The 19929-nt window shown below is 37.6% G+C and overlaps 4 protein-coding genes across 5 annotated transcripts; 3 read left to right on the top strand and 1 right to left on the bottom strand.

Annotated features, from left to right (window-relative positions):
- Positions 1–1490: 1490 nt before the first annotated feature.
- Positions 1491–3450, top strand: LOC145899415 (prostaglandin reductase 1-like). The gene is made up of 9 exons (XM_082988178.1): positions 1491–1648; positions 1869–1914; positions 1979–2029; positions 2097–2267; positions 2403–2520; positions 2582–2737; positions 2803–2908; positions 2996–3114; positions 3291–3450. Exons 1-9 carry the CDS (start codon positions 1540–1542, stop codon positions 3399–3401), a joined length of 987 nt encoding a protein of 328 aa, XP_082844304.1. The 5' UTR covers positions 1491–1539; the 3' UTR covers positions 3402–3450.
- Positions 3451–5738: 2288 nt separating this feature from the next.
- LOC145897193 (carbohydrate sulfotransferase 10-like) lies at positions 5739–7309 on the top strand. Its single transcript, XM_082985383.1, has 4 exons — positions 5739–5892; positions 6249–6460; positions 6529–6686; positions 6934–7309. Exons 1-4 carry the CDS (start codon positions 5739–5741, stop codon positions 7307–7309), a joined length of 900 nt encoding a protein of 299 aa, XP_082841509.1.
- A 398-nt stretch (positions 7310–7707) lies between these two features.
- Positions 7708–9335, bottom strand: LOC145899417 (carbohydrate deacetylase-like). The gene is made up of 2 exons (XM_082988181.1): positions 8410–9335; positions 7708–7967 (listed from the first exon to the last, which is right to left on the bottom strand). The coding sequence occupies exons 1-2, from the start codon at positions 9277–9279 to the stop codon at positions 7878–7880; spliced, it is 960 nt and encodes a 319-aa protein (XP_082844307.1). The 5' UTR covers positions 9280–9335; the 3' UTR covers positions 7708–7877.
- Positions 9336–9906: 571 nt separating this feature from the next.
- LOC145899412 (uncharacterized protein KIAA0930 homolog) lies at positions 9907–13475 on the top strand. 2 transcript variants are annotated; one of them, XM_082988176.1, is made up of 10 exons: positions 9907–10100; positions 10298–10425; positions 10487–10591; positions 10799–10882; positions 11104–11205; positions 11274–11414; positions 11600–11764; positions 12037–12229; positions 12287–12394; positions 12601–13475. In XM_082988176.1, exons 1-10 carry the CDS (start codon positions 10013–10015, stop codon positions 12678–12680), a joined length of 1194 nt encoding a protein of 397 aa, XP_082844302.1. In that variant the 5' UTR covers positions 9907–10012; the 3' UTR covers positions 12681–13475. The 2 variants fall into 2 exon arrangements, with proteins under 2 accessions (XP_082844302.1, XP_082844301.1); XM_082988175.1 differs by having other exon boundaries at positions 12037–12394.
- The last annotated feature ends 6454 nt before the right edge of the window (positions 13476–19929 follow it).

Raw genomic sequence — 19929 nt, 5'->3', positions numbered from 1 at the left:
TTTTGGGTTGTTGTTTGTAGTTAGTAGTTGAATGTGCAATTCCACGAATTACCATAATCTATTCAGGAAATAGGGATAAAACGACGTGAAATGAACGGCGAGTAGCGTTGTTGTGGTTGTGCTTTGGAAATTGACTACTGCGCCTATCGACTGTGCCAAATTTGAGCAATGCCTACGTGTTGTTTGTATGCTAGTTTGTTGTATGAACAAATTTGTTGTATGCAGAATACGTCCGATGATTTATTTACATGAAGGAAAAAAGCAGTGCGTCCGGCATGGTCTGGTTGTATTTAGTGTTAAAAGTTCAGTTGATGCTCGGTTGAGATAACGCACAGTGTGGGTTTGTACATGATCAGCTTCGGTGACTGAGTGGAAAAGGACAGGAAACGAGCCTAGGTTCTTTTCCCACTCGTTTTGCTCATGTGAGATACACTTTATGGTTGCTGTATATAACTGTGTGGTTCAGAGATAAAACCGTAAGTCCAAATTCGAGTAATCTTTGCAATGTGGTCTCAGGAATATCTGGTTCTTTGTGACAGACAAAGCTTATACGCACATCGTAGAAAACAGTGGACAATAAAAGCTCGCATGACTAGTCACATGAAATGCAAAACCGGTTGCATTCTCGCCCAAGTAGTGAAGAATATCACGCGCGCTGGTTGCGCTGGCTGTTGCAAAGAAAGAAGGCTTTTTTCCATTTTGATTCAATCACATGGTTTTAAGACCTCGTCAAAAACGCATGCATGGACTTGACAGGAATAAACAGCAGTACTGCTGCAGCATCGACGAATAAAATAAACTTGTAATGGCGAAAATGCTGTATTACAATCCATTGGTAATGGTAAATGAGCAGGCACACTTAAACCATTTCACGCATACTTAGCAGTACTGCTGTTTATTCCTTTCAAATCCAGGCATACTTAAACCGTATTGGACGCTAAAGTATGAATAGCTTTCCGTTGGATTACAGTCGACCGGCCCAGGGTAAATAATGTTCTTTGTTCAATCGTCTGCTCGCGTATTAATTATTAACAAGGGTACAAAGCAGTGCTTTCTTTGTCGGCGCGATAGACGAACTACTACGCGGAAGGTTACAGTACGAGAAACGTCTGAGCGCACAGTTCCAAAGGTAGCTTTACATTACTGGACCACGCTGGCGCGAGGAATGGGACAGCAGCAAGTCATGCGGAACGAAGCAGCTTCCGCGACATCAGCTGAGTCATGATTTTCAAAAAATCAATAACGGTTGATTTTTGGCTTTTTCTTGCCTGCGCAGCTATAGTGATTGTTGCACAACACCAACAAGGTAGCTGCAGAACGGACATCAATTGAAATAACGTTGGACAAATGTTTTTTAAACAATACTGAAAAGACCAACACTGTGCTGTGTAGTTGCAAGCCGTTATTACAAAACGAGTCGTGTTCCACTAGAGAGTGCACAGTCATAAAAAAACTGCCGTTAAAGTCGAAGAAATTTGTTTTGTAGCAACCGGTTATAGATCCCTTTTTAGATATCATTAGTATTACATTGTGACAATCATGGTGAAATCAAAGGTTTATTACAAAACTCAAGAGTACGACGGACTCCCAAAGTTGAGCGATTTCAAGATTGTTGAAGAAGATGTTGACGAAAACCTAAACGACGGAGGTTAGTTTGATAAATTGCAAACAATCCTTTTCTCTTTCACGGAATGAAAAGAAACAGGTACCATCGCCCTCAACTCACTTGCCTATTGCGCATATTTATTGTTTTGCAAGTGAGTTGTAACAGCGCAAAACGTTTCTTTGTAGAAGTTTTGTTTTAACCACACCTACAATTACTTACACGTATTTCCTACGTTTTGTAATTAATTCATGGTTTGTTTCAGAAATCCTGACCAAAGCACTGGTTGTAAGTGTTGACCCTTTCATCAGGTATTTCAATCGTTGTGATTGCAAGCAAATCGGTTTTTAAAGTTTAAAAATATTTTCGTTTCAGAGCTTACAAAGTTCCAATCACACTCCCGATCATAGGCTTTCAAACCGCCAAGTAAGGCAACATACATCAAAAGTTGATAAGCGGGAAAACGTTACATGCAATGTTTTACAATCTATAGGGTACTAGAGAGCAAAAATGAAAAGTATCCTAAAGGCAGTATAGTAATGCATACTGCCGGTTGGAAATCTGTCGCCAAAAGCTCTGATGAGGCTGTGTGGTATCGAGTGGATCAGTTGCTCAGTGACAAAGTGTCTCTTAACGCTACAGTTGGTATATTGGGAATGCCTGGGTGAGAAAGCTTTTGGTGACAAAATTGTCACTTTTTTAGAGCTTTATTGACTTGGTAATAGTGTTGTCATGGTGGTCTAGTTAATAAAAGTTTTATTTTGTCGGGTTTCAATCCTGCATTTCTTCACCTGTACAGAATGACCGCCTACATGGGACTGTTGAAAATCTGTGAACCGAAGCCTGGCGAAACTGTGATGGTGAATGGATGCGCAGGAGCCGTCGGGAATCTCGTTGGTCAAATCGCAAAACTCAAGGCATGAACTCAAGTCTTCGCTCAGAAATAGATGTTCGAAAAACATCATTATGTATTTTTAGGGCTGCAGAGTGGTTGGATGTTGCGGATCCGACGAAAAATGTGAATTTGCAAAATCCATCGGTTTCGACGCAGTCTTCAATTACAAGACCGCCAAGCCATGGAAAGATGCAATAGCCAGGATCGCACCGGATGGAATCGATTGCTTTTTCGACAATGTAAGATTCAACACAATAGATTAGCAATTAAACATACAACTGTATTTTTTTACATTTATTTTCAGGTTGGCGGGCAACTCGCCTCCGATATTATTTATGCTATGAACACCGGTGGTCGTGTAGCCGTGTGTGGAGCAATAAGCGGTTATAATAGTACAGAAATGCCGCAAGGTTAGTTAAAGTTTCTGTGCTTTGCAACAAATTTTGAACTTTTGAAAAGACCTAAAATCAAACCCAATTTGTTTTTCTATTTTGCAGCTGTCTCCATTCAAGGAGCTTTAGTCGGCAAGCAAATTATGATGAAAGGGTTCCTCGTCCATCAGTACAAAGATAAGTTTACCGCTGGTTTGAAAGATATGTCCCAGTGGATTCAGGAGGTATATTTAATAGTGAGGTCACTTACATTTTGTGTTGCCTATACAGCCGTCATTAACCATTGCGTACTAAACTAGGTGTAACCCGCCGAGATATTTAATGTTCGGCTTCCCGTCCAAAACGTTTTGAATGATGTTGCTTGAACTTTGTGCTATGTCTCATGTTGTACTTTTTGCAGGGAAAGATTAAGATACGCGAAACGGTGACAGAAGGATTCGAGAACATTCCGCAAGCTTTCATCGGAATGTTAACAGGAGCAAATATTGGGAAGGCAGTCGTCAAGTTGTAAATCGTCTTTTATTATTTTCCATGAAACTGCTTTCTTTGATTAGATCAGAAATTAACTAATTTATTCTTACTGAAGAAAATGTGACATGGTATGAAAATAATAAAAATTATGTTTGCAATTTTGTGAATATTAGTGAGCTTTATGGACGTGTGATGCTACTGTTGTCCTATTTTTTGGAAAAGAGCATACTTTGATTTCTTGCTATACCTAACGACCAAGGAAAAAGCTTGTTTACAGACGTATACCGCCAGAAGTGATCCCTGCTCGCTTCTTTTTCACATTTTCGAGGTACATGAAAGGTCGTGGGGCTTTCGATTATTTAAACCAGGCTTCATGGTTTACAAAAAACTGAAATAAGGGAAAATCGAATCACATTCCTGGTGAAGTTCAATAAACGTTTGCGAAAAAAAACTTTCCTTGCACGTGACAAGTTCATAAACCCAGACAAATAATCTCATGCGAAAATAACAAACAATGAACTATATACAACGGATCGGTAAACCAAGCAACCCTGTTTGACTGTTGATCGATACCGTATCTACAGTTGCTGAGTTAAAATTTTAATTCAATCTTTCGGACAGCTCTTTTAAAAATGAATTTATTATTAGCAGAAAAATATATTTTGCCCTGAAAAGGGCATGAAAACTTTTTTTCATTATATGTGCAAAACAGGCCATAACATTGTCGAGCTGCTAACAGGGTGTGTACACGCACTGTTTCGACCTGTGAGGTCTCATCAGTGCAGCTGTTAAAGTGGCACTGTGTTAGCTACTACACAGGCAGGCACAATAAATTCCACTTTGTGGTACCATTACGGTCAACGTCGATCTGTTGGGAACCCTACACTGAGTACCAAACAACAGAGACGAACCACTGTGGAGCGCACTATGGCCAAACGGATCTGCTTGGTAACCGATGGCGCCAAAGGCAAAAACACCAATGCAATATATGTGCAAAACAAGCCATTATATTGGAGAGCTGCAAGCCATAATATTGGCGGGCTTGTTTTCATGATTTGAAAAAGTTATTTGTTGTGTTTAATGAATGCCATTTGTTGTCAATTTTTTGTGTATTTAGAGAAGTTTCATTGCTGTCACAAATGGTGTCATTGAGGAAATCCTTTTCTGACAAAGACGAAGTGCGAGTTTTTTCCACAAGGCTCGTTGAACCAATTTCAATTATGAAATTTCTGTAAGTATATGCCTTTGTTAAAACCGTACAAACAATAGGATATTGTTGCACCACGACACCTCCTTGGGTTCCGTTCGGCGTACACTTTTAGTTAGAAATATGTAACAGAAATAGGCGTAGCCCCATTGGTCATTGAATTGTTAAAAACAATGCCAGTAGAACTGTAGGACGTAAAGGTGTAACACGATACAAGGTACTCCGCCAGTTCAGTCTTGCAATGGTTTTAATTCCTATAGTGCCAGATACGCAGTGTCTGTACTACTGATACTCAACGAAAGGGCAAGGCAATGATAATTCTTAACGGTGTAAATGATAATAAATTCAGATGATAGTATATGAATATGAATGCTTCAGCAATTTGCATTTTTTCATCACGAATGTATTTTGTTTAAGAACAACATTTGTTACAGATATAGTTGATTTTACACAGATCATTTCAAACATTCAAAATTTCTGGTGTTGCTGCTGCCTGTTCGGGTCAAAAGTATTTCAGCTAAGTCGCATAGCAAGGTCACATATTTAGGCAGTGAAATGCTGAACTATCGCTGGAAGTTTAAGCTTACATTGATTCTGCTTATTCTACTCTTCACAATTTCGTTATGGATGCAGTTTTTGTCAGTGTTAAAAACGACGCCGAAAAAAGATGCAGGGAATACTGAAATAAAGGTGGGGATTAATGTTTAAATTAATCGGAGTTCAGTTTGATAGATTGCTGTATTCGGTACCCTCTATTATTAAAGTGATACACATTCCTCTTTAAACCGTACGACTATAGGTATATGGGGGTACATATAGGTAACTGTAACATTGTCACATATTTGGGATGCTGCAACTAAGTTTGGAATCAGGTCTGTTCGTAACAACTGGACTCTAAATGGTAGTTTGGTTTACCATACCTTTAACAATACAAAAATGCATTATTTTTTTAGCACTTATTCTTTTTTAGTTTCAAACGTGGAGATGGTAAGTGTTTCTTATCTTTAAGTCCCTATATAGCGCCTGTATGTGCTGTATGGAACAACTACCGCGTGTCTTAAATCGTCCTTTTGTTGTGTGTAATGTGAGAGGCTGATTAGTCGTAGGATCCTTACAACGTCCATCTCGGCACTCTTTTCCCTATGATAGATCTCGGTGCCTGTTTTCCAAATGACCACAGCGCAACAAAATACATCGGTAGTTTTAGTCACGGCATCTGATGGGGCTGAGACGATATTCGCACGAAGGAGAGCAAAGACTGATCAGGTCTGCGCTCGCTTAAATCCGAGTTTCAGGGAAATTCAGAAAAGCAACCTGGCAGGTGGTACGTAAACAACAGCACTGTATAATATGCATTATATTTGTACATTATACAATACGCGAATTGGTTTAAGTCCGCTAACTTTTCGTGACCTGTCGAAGGGCTCGCGAGCGAAAAAGAATTGAAATCCTTTATTTAAATTATAAAGGTTAACGTGTTTAATCCCACAAAATGTGTCTCTTAACAAAATATTTGGACATTACAAATATCATTCAGGGCTAATCACACCTTTTGATGGTTTAATCACCGACCAAATAAATTGGTTAAACGAGTGCGAAAAACTGGAAAAAAATTATTCAGTTACAGTTTTTTGTTCAATACCACATTTCCTCAAGACTGCGTATGGATTGTGATTCCAGGACTCTTTATGGATCGTACAGTGGTGAGTCTGGATAAACACGCAGTCATGTGCTACACACTTAAAGCGGGTAGTTCAAGTTGGAACGATGTGTTCTGGCATTTACGAGAACCCGAAGTTGCCAAAACGGTGCCATTTTACGGACGGGCTGTCTACGGGAATTCCGACTATTACAAAGGACTCACTAAAGAACAGAGAATAGAGCTCTACACAGTAAGGACAGTAGATTTCTAACGGACGGTAAATGTTTAACTCTTTCTTTAAACGCTTGTTTCAAACAGCATCCCAACGCTTTAAGGATGATGACGATTCGTCACCCATTCGCACGCCTGATATCAGCCTGGGATGACAAGTTCACAAAGAAATTTTACTACGAAGTTTGGTTCAAAGTCTTCCCGGAAATGAAGAATTATCCCAATCTAAGCGGAAACTGGACAGGGTAAGTTACAAATCATAACACTTTCGCCTTCTTTCTAACAATTCAATGAGTTTATGAAATACAAAATAAATTTAGAAAAGTTTTACATATCGTAACCTATCGCATGACAGACGTTGTTTTCAAACACCATTTTGGTATCGTATCGTCTAATTAGGCGTAAATCAATATGATACGTCAGTAACACCTGTTCAATGTTTCACGTTACTTTGTTGTAGTTAATGAGTATTTCAAACGGTTTTGATTGCAGGGAAGGCCATTTCATGCCGTTTGAATCGTACATGGCGTACGTAGCTGACTACGGTTTCAATCAACGATATCTCGACGAACATTTTAAAAGAACAAGTTGCGATCCGTGCGAATTCCCCTTCGATATTATAGTTAAAGTGGAAAATTCCGATAAAACTTCTGACTGGATATTAAAGAAGCTCGAGTACGACACGAGCCTCCAATCGCTAAACAAAGGCTCAATTCAGCTTAAACCGGAAGACAAAATACGAGAGATGTTTTCAAAACTTAAACGTGAGACGGTCGAGAAATTGCTGAAGATTTATGGGAAAGAAATGGAATTGTTTGGATACACGTTTGACTTGGACACGTTAACAGCGGGTGGTTGGGACGATTGAACACAAGCAGCGCATTGTCTCGTTAGCGTGGGCTTTCGTATGTTAGGCAATCAATTGTAGCCAGTTTCCCGGCTTACATGTCTTCAAGCCGCCGGGCTTAGTTAGCCTACATGTTGGAACAGGCAATTTAATCAACCCTCAAACAAAAAACCTCTGGTCGTTGCTATCCAGTTTGGAAAGCATTCAGATGAAAGAAAAACGGCCAGTGGTTCCCCAACTATGCGTTGCGACGGCCTAAGTTAACAAAAAGGCACAAGTTTTAAAAAATTGCTTTTTTGTGTGAAGGTTGGTGCATTACAAGTTCAGTAAATCTTTCCAAATGCATCTTACACAGAAAATAAACACGAATATCACATGTAAACAAATCTACATTGCTTTCTCAAATTTAGATAGTCCTGAATCCGTCCATTATTTTCCACAATGATTTCGCTTTACACATGTATATATATCACAGACTTTTACATGTAGTATTGTGTCAACTTAATATTTTTTTGCTACATTGCTCACAACAAAATACACTGGCTTTGGCACTTATTTAACAATATCCAATGACAACTTTTATTCCTATTTAATACCTGGACACTTGTTGGACAGTGGACGCAATGAACATACCTTGCAATTCATAAATGAAGACGAATGTTCGATTGGCTCGTTGCTTCTACAAGTATTAAATAAAACGTACACATCAAAACAGCCAGTGGTCTGCGAATAATACTTAGCATGGAGATTGATTAAAACGTAATTGCACACAGGTGGGAAAAGGTTTTAAATAAGTAGAACTTTTGAACTGGAAAACAAACAAACGTGACATTTATGTATATTTCAACAACAATGCATAGATCAAAGCAATCATACATTATGTGCTACGGCTCTTTGCTTCCATATTAGTAATTTCTTCAGGACTGCACAAAAAAATGCAATAAAACGCCAAAGAATATGGTAATTACAATTACCAACAAGGCAAGGTAGTGCTTGGATTGAAGTAGAAGTATATACAAGTTACCCAAACTCTTGTGACAAAATTAATGTGGTATGGTAGTAACACAATTTCCTAAACGAAACACAAATACCCAAAACTACAATGCTAGTTAGACAAATACCTGAGGAAGTTTAACACACAGTGATATTTTTTCATCCTTATAAAACTGCAACATCTCCTGTGATGTGAGAATATCCATTTCATGCTGGCGGTCTTGGGAACAAGCAAAAGGATCAGCAAATGCATCACCAATAAAACCATCTGTTGTTTCATCACAAACAAAGCCTGGATGACACATAAGTTCACAAGTTGTCACACCAGAATCAAAGACAGACTTAATGGTATGACGAAGTCTATTGGTTGCCATGGCACTGCCCATAAAATTAAGACCAAGAAACGCTTCAGGGTGAACAATGGAATATTTGGCTAATTCTTTTTTTGCTTCGATTGAACAGTGCTCCACCATTCTATGAAACAAATTCCTTTGTGGTGAAGTATCATATGATGTCTGTGAAAAGGTATGCTCCAAAGGAAGCCTTGTACTAAGCACTTTATATTCACTCAACAATTGTGAAAACACTTTGACCACAGCCTCATGAATATGTACATGTTGATGACCATCCACCCTCTGTGGGAAGTAACCAAACCACCTTTTGAACCAACTTATCTGTGCTTTTAGCTCGTTTTCAACATGGCTTGGATCGATATCACATTTTGACCAAAACCTAGATTTGCCAAGAAATTTTCCATTGGTTCCAATAAGTGATTCCACTTTGTGAGGTGCTGCCAAGGGAACACCTTCTGTGAGATTAAAATGAAGTCCAACTGGGATTTTGTGTGTCTTTGCTAAGTGCACAGCTTGTTCAGAGTGTTTACAACTAGTTAGGAGTGACAAGGTACTTATTGCATTCTCTTGAAAACATTTTACTAAGCCTTTGTTTCTAGCAACGCCATACCCAAAGTCATCAGCCACAACAAGAAGTTGTTTCATCTTTGTGATAATGTTGTTTGTATAGTTTTAAGGAAATTTAATTTTAGTACAAAATACTGCATTCTGTAATAAAAAACATTGCATACTAGAATTAATCTTTTTTTCACGCAAGATATGCGACCAGGCGTAAAATTCTAATAATCTAATTTAATGTTTACATCGGTTAATCTGAACAAATCTCTCGAACATTGTTTACAAGTTTAACAATGACACAAGGGCGGCGGTTCCAGATGAATGCCTGGGCATTGGTATGGGATTTTCCCTTCCAACAAAGGCAGCACTTTATTTAAATATCTTCAAAAAGGGGGCATGGTTTTGATTTTTTTAAATATAAAATAAGCATTTTAATTAAACTTGCTTGTGTATCTTCCAGCCTTGTTTGTACATGGACCAAAGTGTTTGAAAACGAACAGCAATGTAGCATTTAAAAAAAATGCAAACATTGAAAGGAATTCTAGTTTAAAATTGACTTGTGGATTCATGTGATTGTCGCCTTTTTGGGCACTTTCTTTATTTGATTTGACATATTAACATAATCCGAATCATTACACACCTAAATCGAAAACCATAACAGGAAGAAAGAACTGTTACGTCACAAGTTTTTACTGGTCACATGACCAAACAGAGTTGAGTGCTATACAGTGCAGTGAAGTTAAATCAAGTGGTTCGCAACTGAGTTTTTTATTGTTTTTTCTGTTTTGTTATGTCATTTGATTTATATTGGAAGACCTAAATGTCTTCCGAAGCCGCCGCCACTTCTTCTGCTTTCCTGGAAATGCTCTGTGAAATTGTCGCAAACGACCAAAAGCAACAACAAGACGGTAAGTTACTAAACTGAGTTGTTTTACCTATAAACAATTTTGCCATGGAGTCTTACTGGGCATGTAGACTGTTCTTTTACTCTTTTTTGCTTCACCATTACGCACTGCATACAATAGTTTGTTAAATAAAATGAAACGATATATTTTATGTTAGTTGTGATTTTGTGAATTTAATAAAAAAAAATTTATTGTTACAGGTTTTGTTAACATCGCACCCATCGCATTTTGGACAACAACCTTCGCTAAGTACTTTCTTCATGTTAATAACCCACACCATGATGACCTTCTTTTCTATGTGCGCAAAACTGAAGAAATTGACACTATAGTGAGGAAATTCATTTTATTGCCTTATTAACTAAACCTTATGTGTGAAAACCAACAAACAGGGGGAGGTTGAAGTTTTTAGAAGAGAATCTAACAAATCTCCTGGACTTGGAGATCCCAATTATGATTGGACAGAAACTCTATACCTTAACTTAATTCTACAGCAGGTATATCATGTCATTAACATGCAATTTTAATTGTTTTATTGTTATTTATCATGTAAGAGGTGAATTTAATTGCCTAATTTGGAGCATTTCCTTTATATTTGCAATTTTGTTTTAAATTTTGAAAATTAAAAAACACTTGATGATGATTCTTGTAAGGTCTAAAGGTCTGTGTGATTTGTTTTTGACTATTTACCACTTTTTGTATAGCTGGAATATACACTGTCCTGTGCAATTTGTACGAAAAATTCTAACTCCAGACAAGATGTTATCATTCACAAGAAGGTTTCCAAGGTAACTATTTATTGAAATTGAATAACGTTTGGTATGGATGTTGTAAATTCAAAATGATAGCAGGCTTTATTGCCAATATACCACTTTTTGATGATATAAAGAAACTGTAAATTTTTTCAGAGGCGTAATACCACCAATCAGTGGTCAATCTTTGTCATTATTTGAACTTGTATATCCCCAGTTTGGCCCATTGTTTTTAAAACTAATATAATACAATACAGCAAGTTTATGCGTCACCGAGTCGCCACAGCATGGAAGAAAAAGGGAAAGGAGCAGAACTTTGTTTCCCCAACATATTCTTTACTGTGGATAGCTTCGATGAGGTAACACATACATTTCCCCAAACTTAGTCATGTGCACAAACTTGTGCAAACAAATATTTTTGTTGCAGATTTGGAATGATTTGTACCTCGATGAAAACAAGATTGTTTGTGTTGAAATAGTAGCAACCGATAAAACGAAAAAGTTTGGAAGTGTTATTTTCTTGGGATCTGTTACACATGCCGCTCTTTTGGATGTTTACAACAAAAGGGTAAGTTTTTTCATCAAGTCCCAACAACTTACGTATATATATATAGTCCCTATATATGTAGAACATATTTTTGGCTTTTGTCTGTTCCAAGTCCACAAAAACATTGCACTGCTCAAACCTAATAGGTTGTATCCGTCTGCAGCTTACATGATTAATTTATTTTATCTACTTATTCTCTTGATCAGTCACGGAATGCCAACAAATGGACCCAAGTAATGACACTTGGTTTGGGAAAAAATCCACACAATGTTGAATTTGTGAGGATGAAGGGCCCGAATGGAAGGGGATACGCTGAGATGGCAGTCAGAAAATGTGAAAAGGGGGAGATTGACACAATCAACAGTTCACAGGTTTTAATGATTTTTTATTTCTTTTTTCATAAAAGGTTAACATTCTCTGTCAATTATTTTCCTCTCTGTTTAGCACGCGCCAAATGTACAGCAATATACTGTTTTGTGTTTTGTTGTAAGGTTAGAATAAGACGCAGTGTGCCAAAAAAGTGGTCCTTTATGCATCTCATTAAAAGTTTAACTTTATATAAGGTTGGAATGTTCCTAAATTGACCTAAGTGGAATGTAAAAAGTTTTTAGCTTAATGTGTTTTACTACTCTACACCTTGCAGTGCACATGTAGAAATGTTGGAACCTCTGCCTTCACATCATGTCCGAAACACCCGTACACACTTGCAAGATCTGACCCTTCTATATATGACAGACCGTCTACCACAGAGAAAGAAAACCACAACACGTCGTCAAAAAGCAAGTTTTTTAAAGAAAGCATGATGAAAAAGTTGGCCAAGCAAAAAAATGCACAAGGTTTAAGATTCACAGAATGGTTGCCCTCAGGTTTTTTTAATATTTTTTCTCATCCAGATGCAACACAATCGCTTCCTACGTCACCTACGGTGGAACACGTGACCGACGATGCTCTGAAAACACACCTCACCTACGTCACGTTACCATGGCACCAAATAATCCTTGGTAAGTGTTTGTGTTCTGGCAAGTACGTTTTTCGAATACCAAGCAAACAAAGTATATATCTCAACCGCTTTGGGCAATATTTAAAATGAATGGTGCGGTTAAATTAAATTGAAAAGCAATTGTTAAATCCGTTTAATATTCTCAACCAACAAAATGCCGTCATTACTAGATTTGTTTGTGATAAGTCAAACTGTCTGGATGTTTAGACGTGTTGCAGTCGTATGAAAAACCGTCCATGGCAAAAAGGCCAGTGCTTCACAAGTTTCCAAACAACAAGAAGAGGTGACCCAAGTTGCAATCCAAGGCAACACTCCTCCATAAAACTCGTTTCTGTGTATTAAGCAAGGTTTTAAACATATGATCTAATGATTAAGTTTCGGTGTCGTTTCGAAGTCTACTCCTGTACAATATAAACGAGTATTACGTGTTGGCTTGGTGCTTCCAAGTGCTGGTTTCCTTTTTTTTTCCTGTTTTTTTTTACTCTAATGATGTTTTCTCCATACTTATTCTGCCGCAGTGTTAATGACAATTTCACCAATTGCACTTAATTATGAAAATCGCAGGCAAATCTTTTCACAATTATGTTTATTTTCCGCCTTGATTCGTGAGTTATTAAAAAAAATTGTTTCATTTCCCTTGCACAGAGTAGCAATATCGCAAACAAACGACTTTCATGTTTGTTATGTTATGAAGATTTTTTTGAAGTGAAGTTGTATTACAATATTCTCCAAAGGGTCAACTTGACAATCGTCTATACGTTCGCACAAGCATGTATTCTGCTTATTTGGAATCGTCTTCTACTCTATTGGTTTTCCATCGAGGTTCGAATTTGGTCCCTGTTAATAATGAAGCGCAGAAGCAGCAACAGCAGCCTACATTCCACATCACTACTCCTTCTCCTTGGCAGTGGGAATCGCCTTCGCCATTTTCATTTACGACCAAACACCACATGCAGATGGCAAAGTAAACACCTACACACTGACAAGAAGGAAATTCATGATTTTGACATTGTGTATCGATGATTTACCTGCTTCAAACGCAACAGTCCAACAACTAATACCCTGGCACCCAGGGAGTAACTGCGGGATATTGATAGTCGTTTTAGGGTCATAAAAGTTCAATTAAAAAGAAAAAAATCAATTAGAGTTTTGTCATTTTTGGATTTATATGTGGTTGAACGCGATCTATCCGACTCTGGAACAATAGCCCTTTTTTTTAATATGTATTTACTTCAATAAGTCCTGTTCCTAATGCCACCCATCCTAGAGTGTCCATCGAGTTGGAAAGGTACAGATATACCTTGTAGTAGCAGCTCTGTAAATAGGAGTGTGTTAAAATTCAACTACGTGATTGTTTCTACATCAGTTTATCTTGTTTTAACGATCAGAGACACGGCCGATCAACATTTTACCTCTGTGTAATATCCATTAAATCCCTGATCTGTTTCAACCTTGCAACCAAACCACCCAATTGCTTGGCAATCTTCATTCTCTTCCACCACACACCCGCATCCGTAAGCAATTCCTTTCCAGTCTTCGCAGCCATCGGTGTAACCGCAGCAGTTGAACTGCGTACAAGTTTAACTCTTTAACTGCGTAAAAGTTTAACTCTTCGCACCCATTGTTGTTTAACTTGTATGTAAATCACAAACCTGAAGAAATGCTTAGGTTTTCATTTGTGAACAATAATAACAACATGTAAAAACACCCACCCCACCCCCCAACAGATATTTGCTCTTTTCGACCATTTCGTACCTTTTGCTCAATAACTACAAGGGGGTCGTCCGGATCGTTGATTGACCCAAGTATCGATAATTTGTCGTACACAGTATCGTACATCTAGGAAGATTGCATTAAAATGTTTAGTAATTGACAAACTTTGTTTAGCGGATTTGTTCTCTTACCCAGTTGTAGGATTCTAAAGCCCAAATTCCAGTTCCCATTTCCAGTCCAACAACGAGCAAAATAATCACCGTATACTGCGAAAAAAGAGCGGAGTAATTATACGACGATACTTGTACTTGTATTTAAATTCCTGGGCGACGATAAACATCAATAAAAGAAATTCATGCCCAAATCATGAGCACAGGAGTAAATGTTTAACATAGTGAGCTGCAGACAGGGCCACTGTTTCGACCTAATAGGTCTCACCAGCGCAGCTTTGTCATGACTTACAACGATAAATGTTTTAGTTTACATAACTTACCACCCCCAAACACCAGTGGATTTTCTTGGCAACTGCAAAGGCTCCAAAAAACGTTAGAGGAATCATAATGGATCCAGAGACAATTAAAATGTCGGCACCTGCGTCCACACAATAATTGCAAATAAAAATACCTTCAGTGGGATCACATAGCGCTTGAGAAAAGTTTTATCCTATACAAGTGTCAATTCGGTCCCCGAAGCAAACTTTCATCGGGTAAGCTACATCTCTCACTCACAACCATGGCGTATGAGTGTAATCATTCCATTTTTAAAGACAGTTACTATTTAGAGGCGTTTTATGAAACTGCTGCGTTTTTCTTTTAAAGAGGCAAACGTGACATCTTCATGGGCAAATGAATTACTTGGAATAAGTTATGAAAGCGACTCTTATACTTATATTAAACTTTAGTCGAAAGTATTTGTCCTTGGTTTACCTCTGTACACAAAAGACGCCTCAAGAACCTCCATGCAGCTATTTATCAGTTCGTTGTTCAAAAACAGAACGCCCACACTGAGCACAAAACATCCAAAAACCTAAACAAAATTCAACATGAGCATTTTGCAAATTGATAGCAAAATTGACGTCATTACTTACCAGGCAAATGAAGTTGAAGAAGTAAAATGACTTTTTTATGCATCTGCAATGCATTACTCGGCGTTTAAAACCCACCACTGCAGCGAAACACACCCGAAACTACTTCAGCAAGATAACTTTTGATGCTTTGTAAAAATTTTACAGCAAACTACTTTTGCCTGCCTAACTACACAACTTAGGTATATAGCATAGGGTTCGGCAAACTGGGACTCACTGACCGGAAATTATCACGAATTGATTTTACTTGTTTGCTCTCACTTCCGCTTTACATCAGTGTGCTTGATTTTGCCTTCGTTTGTTGAAAATGATATTGTACAATACAGCAATGACGTGAAACAAGAATTGAAACTGCAAAACAAATACATTTTAAGTGTTGCAAATCCGGTGTGTAAAAAAAAAATTGTTTTTAATTTTTTTACCAACCAACTTTGAAAGCACTGTGGACATGCTTTGAATTTTAAAGACACTAACATCGAAAGCAATGATTTTAACGTGCTTTGGAACTGAATTCACGCATTATCCACTCTTCGTAAAATGTAGTAATATGTTAACAACTATCACGCATTTTACCTGGAATCTGTTTCAAACGCTAGGGGTCGCAATTGGACCAAATCATGACGTCAAAGATGAATGCCAGAATACTGAGCAGCATTGGTCATAGCGCCTATATACTGAGTAGAAATTGCACCGAAACAGGATTTAAATTATGTGGGTTAAAAGAAATAAAGGCTTATATATTTATGGTCATGCATTTCCTGAGTTGAACTATAGCTGTAGTGTATGACCGGTTAAAGTTTTGAAAGTGGAATGTGCATGCAACCTTCTGTTGGCTGATGATTTGTTATTAACCTTTGGACCGAATGCAAGCAAAAAAAGTTTTGTGACTGCAAATAGATTGCGTACCTCGACGTTGTAAACAATTTCTGGGAACCTGGCGAAATTCTATGGAACAGTTTGCACAGGGTCAATACTTTGCTTGCGAATAGGGGACTTTGCCATGTCGCAATCGTTGGCTTCATGGCGATCATTGCGTTAGCAAATCACTGTTTGTAAATTAAATCGTTTAGTGGCCAGACATGATGTTTAAACACTCCCAACCTACGAACATTATGAAAGTTGTAAATATTGCGTAAAACATTGAAAATATATACAAATAAACAGAAAAAATAGTGAAATCAAATAAAAATACGAGGCAAATCACGGCCTCTGATCATTATCATTCTTTTAAATAGTTGAATAATATACAGGCTGCTGACACTTGTCAAATAATAAGCGCAATCTACGACGGAACCGTTTCTTATTAACAAACCGCCAAATAAATAAAAAAGTTACTGTCGTTTTTACAAAAATGATTTTACGAACAACGAAAAATTACTAATAAGGCAACCACAAGTCCAAAATGCAACAGTGCGAAATAATAAGAATAAAAGGCAAAATGTTTATGCCATTAAATTAAATAATTTGTAGGCTGTTGGCTCTTGTCAAACTAACACAACCGTGCAGCAGAAACATTTCCTTCACAGTTTTATAGGAACCATAAAACCAATATGAAAAGTTTTCTAAACTTCGAGGTTATAATTTGTTGATAATACCAATACGCAGTTAAACGGCAAACAACGTGTTTAGGTCGTAAGTATCTTGAAGTTGGAATCTTCGTCTAGTTTCGAACTAGGCCGGGTGACTTTTATTCTTCATGTTGTTGACGTGGCAACAAAGTCCCAAAGAGAAGATTATTCCGACAATCTAAAAGTCATGGCGCTTGTTAAGTCAACACGCTGAAACAGATTGCGAAAAATTGCACAACTGACAAGTCAAAGCTGACAAATTTTAACCTACTGAAAAGTAACGTTTCCTTGTTTGCGGTATAAAGTATATAAGGTGGTAACAAAACAATGGGGAATAATTTTCAAGAATCGATTAGCTAGAAAGACTGATATTTCTCAGAAGTTCTCATAAGTTTAATCTTCCACATAGATTTAAATACGCTTCACCTGAACGAGCCCGACGACGATGGTAACCCACGCCATGATTTCAATGTTGTCATTTATAGCTTGTACGATTGCATCAGAGCACGTCTTCGTCATACCAATAAAAAATGAAATTACGTGTAAATATGAACAGTAATGTGCGACAGATGCACATAGACGTATTTTGCTTCCGAGAAAAACAATTAGGGTAGTTATTTCGAAGGAGCACATCGGACAAAGTACAAAAATTGCAATTTTAAGCGGATTTACAGCCTTCACAGCCCAGGAATGTTAAGCTACATAGATACAAAGTTATTATAAACAATTGACATTCTCAGGTAAAAATAAACGTTGCTTTTAAGCAACAAACATCGTGACCAACATACGACAAAGATTTAAGAGTTAAAAAAAATCCACGTTATTTTTTGACAGAAGGTCATTTCTTGATTGTCAGCAGCATAAGGTTTGGATTCGCGTAAAATGTTCATTATTTTAAGCTGACTGTGTTGCGGTCAGGGAAAAAGTTGTCAGGTTGTACACTAGAATAAAAACACTTTATCGATAAGTAAAGAGTGTTTTTTTTGGTGGACTCAATACCTGAGTGTAATAAAATTCGACTCCAGGTTCAAATTTACACGATGTTGTGATGATGCGTGCGCAATTTTCCTCTCCTTCTTGGCAAGTACAACCGTATACTTTATTATCCCAATCCTTACAACCGTTGTTGTATCCGCAGCATTTAAACTGAATATAGATACATTGACTCTTGCCAGAATAAAAAGTCCGCTTTTCCATTTACAAAATCAAGCAGCAAGATACACCTAGTTTATAAATCATTACATCATCAACTAAATGTTGTTGTTTACTTATACCAAAAGAAATCATATACCACAAAAAAAACTGGAAAACACTGAAACAAAAGGACAAGCAAAAACAAACAGAACAGATTGGTCCGGAACTTCGATTTGCATTCGAGTTTGCGTAACGCAGAGCTCAGTGCGATTGAAATCTGTCAGGTGTGAACAAACTGGCTGTGTCTCGGTGTTTAGCATTTTGCCAAAACAAATGTATTTCGCAAAAACTATTTCCTCGTTGAAAGTTCCGAGTGAATGTTAGGGTGTTTTATATCTTTTCAGAATGTGATGGCTTTGGTTTAAAACATCACAAATTAAACTTACGAATTTCTGAGTTTCAATGAAGTCTTCGTTCGGGTCTTTCAGTTCTTTATCATCAAAGGTGTTTACAACAAAGTTTGAAACCTGCAAGAAAGACTCACTTCTAATAACAAAATAATTGTTTAAGAAAAGATTCCGGCATTTGGTAATTTTTTTCCTCACTTACCGAACCATATTTAATGAAAATCCAAGCTCCAACGCCGACTTCTAAACAAAGCACCACAACCAGAAGAACTGCATACTTTAAAATGAGGCACAAATAAATTAAACCGCCGACTTTACGAGACAGTATACACAAAAAAAATTCCGTTGAAAATAACATTTTTCAAAACAGTATGCCATGTTATTGCAAGTTTGGTGAAACGACAGTAACAAATAATACGGGTTTGAAGAAATTCTAGCGACTCAGGGGAGGTGCAACACGTCCTGGAGTGGTTTGGCGGAAAAAAATGTTTAACAGGCGACAAAGTGCTCAAATTTAACGTTAAACTGCTTCATAAACCAATAAATGTTAAATAAAACCTGACGTACAATTCCTAGAAAGCACGTGCTCTCCTTCACAGCTCCAATACATCCAACGAATCCAAATAAGAACATCACCGATCCCGCAATAATCAGAATGATCGGTGCTGTTAGAGGTAAACAAATATAACACTAGGAACAAAAGGGGGTATTGGGATTTGAACCTGAAGCAAGCGCGTCTTCACCAAGTGCAGCGAACGCTTCTTGTGCCTCGGTGTCATAGAGCATCCAAATGCCGATGCCCATAATGGCGAATCCGCACAACTATAAAACATAGCCTTGTAGTCCAAACCATGACGAAATTTGTATGTCCACTGTATTAGTACTTGTGCTTACTGCACAAAGTACTGTTGCATTATCAATGATACGTATGTAAAATCTTGGCCCATTCAAACTCAACAGATTTGTATAAAACACCCATTTACTCACCCAGAATACGAAGTTGAAAGCAAACAACAGATACTTGGCTATGGAGCAGCACATCTTTTTGGTGAGGAAAATCGCTAAAGTATAGTAAAAGCCTGTATTTTGAAGTAATGTTTAACTGCGACTGCAACTGCAAAATTCTATTTAAGCGCAAGCTTTTGGGTGACTGTGGTATTGTTACATGAGTCAAAAATCAGCCAGGCCTGAGTTAAACGCTTTTTCGGTACTTGCACAGCACAGCTACACAACAGTCTGGTCGGAAATACTGCACATGTGCTTTATAATGCGTTATGCTCTTGACAACAGTTGCCAGGCAACATGCAATACAAAGAAAGCAGGGCCATGTTTGCCTACGTCGTTTAAGTGTTGTCCTATTAATTTTCAGCGTGTTTAACTTTGCCATTGGTAAGTACAAGTAAGGATGCTGTACTGTTGTTCAATGTGTGCGATGTGACGTCCATTCACACAGTTTGTTTATGTTGGTCTTTTAGTAATGACTGAAGTATTTTGTACAAGTTCAAATTTGCCATGGCAACGAAGTTTAAGTAATATTATTTCCATTTCCGTAAGTTACAATAAACAGCCACACATTGATATTTCTCGCCAAATATGTAACCTTCCACACCATATTCCCAACCCTTGGAGC

The sequence above is a fragment of the Ascidia mentula genome, chromosome 4 (genome assembly GCF_947561715.1).
Source record: "Ascidia mentula chromosome 4, kaAscMent1.1, whole genome shotgun sequence".
In the NCBI taxonomy this organism is placed as follows: domain Eukaryota; kingdom Metazoa; phylum Chordata; class Ascidiacea; order Phlebobranchia; family Ascidiidae; genus Ascidia; species Ascidia mentula.
The sequence above is the reverse complement of the archived record's forward strand: the minus strand, read 5'-3'. Positions and strand labels throughout refer to the sequence as shown.

Excerpts from the sequence above, each read along its gene's own strand:
- LOC145899415 (XM_082988178.1), top strand. The coding sequence starts at position 1,540 with ATGGTGAAATCAAAGGTTTATTACAAAACTCAAGAGTACGACGGACTC. Across the intron at positions 2,268-2,402 it reads GGTATATTGGGAATGCCTGG|AATGACCGCCTACATGGGAC; the intron begins GTGAGAAAGCTT and ends TCACCTGTACAG. Across the intron at positions 2,909-2,995 it reads TAGTACAGAAATGCCGCAAG|CTGTCTCCATTCAAGGAGCT; the intron begins GTTAGTTAAAGT and ends TCTATTTTGCAG.
- LOC145897193 (XM_082985383.1), top strand. The coding sequence starts at position 5,739 with ATGACCACAGCGCAACAAAATACATCGGTAGTTTTAGTCACGGCATCT. Across the intron at positions 5,893-6,248 it reads GAAAAGCAACCTGGCAGGTG|GACTCTTTATGGATCGTACA; the intron begins GTACGTAAACAA and ends TTGTGATTCCAG. Across the intron at positions 6,687-6,933 it reads CTAAGCGGAAACTGGACAGG|GGAAGGCCATTTCATGCCGT; the intron begins GTAAGTTACAAA and ends TTTTGATTGCAG.
- LOC145899417 (XM_082988181.1), bottom strand. The coding sequence starts at position 9,279 with ATGAAACAACTTCTTGTTGTGGCTGATGACTTTGGGTATGGCGTTGCT. Across the intron at positions 7,968-8,409 it reads TGTGTGTTAAACTTCCTCAG|AAGCAACGAGCCAATCGAAC; the intron begins GTATTTGTCTAA and ends TAATACTTGTAG.
- LOC145899412 (XM_082988175.1), top strand. The coding sequence starts at position 10,013 with ATGTCTTCCGAAGCCGCCGCCACTTCTTCTGCTTTCCTGGAAATGCTC. Across the intron at positions 10,426-10,486 it reads CTGAAGAAATTGACACTATA|GGGGAGGTTGAAGTTTTTAG; the intron begins GTGAGGAAATTC and ends ACCAACAAACAG. Across the intron at positions 11,765-12,036 it reads ACACAATCAACAGTTCACAG|TGCACATGTAGAAATGTTGG; the intron begins GTTTTAATGATT and ends TACACCTTGCAG.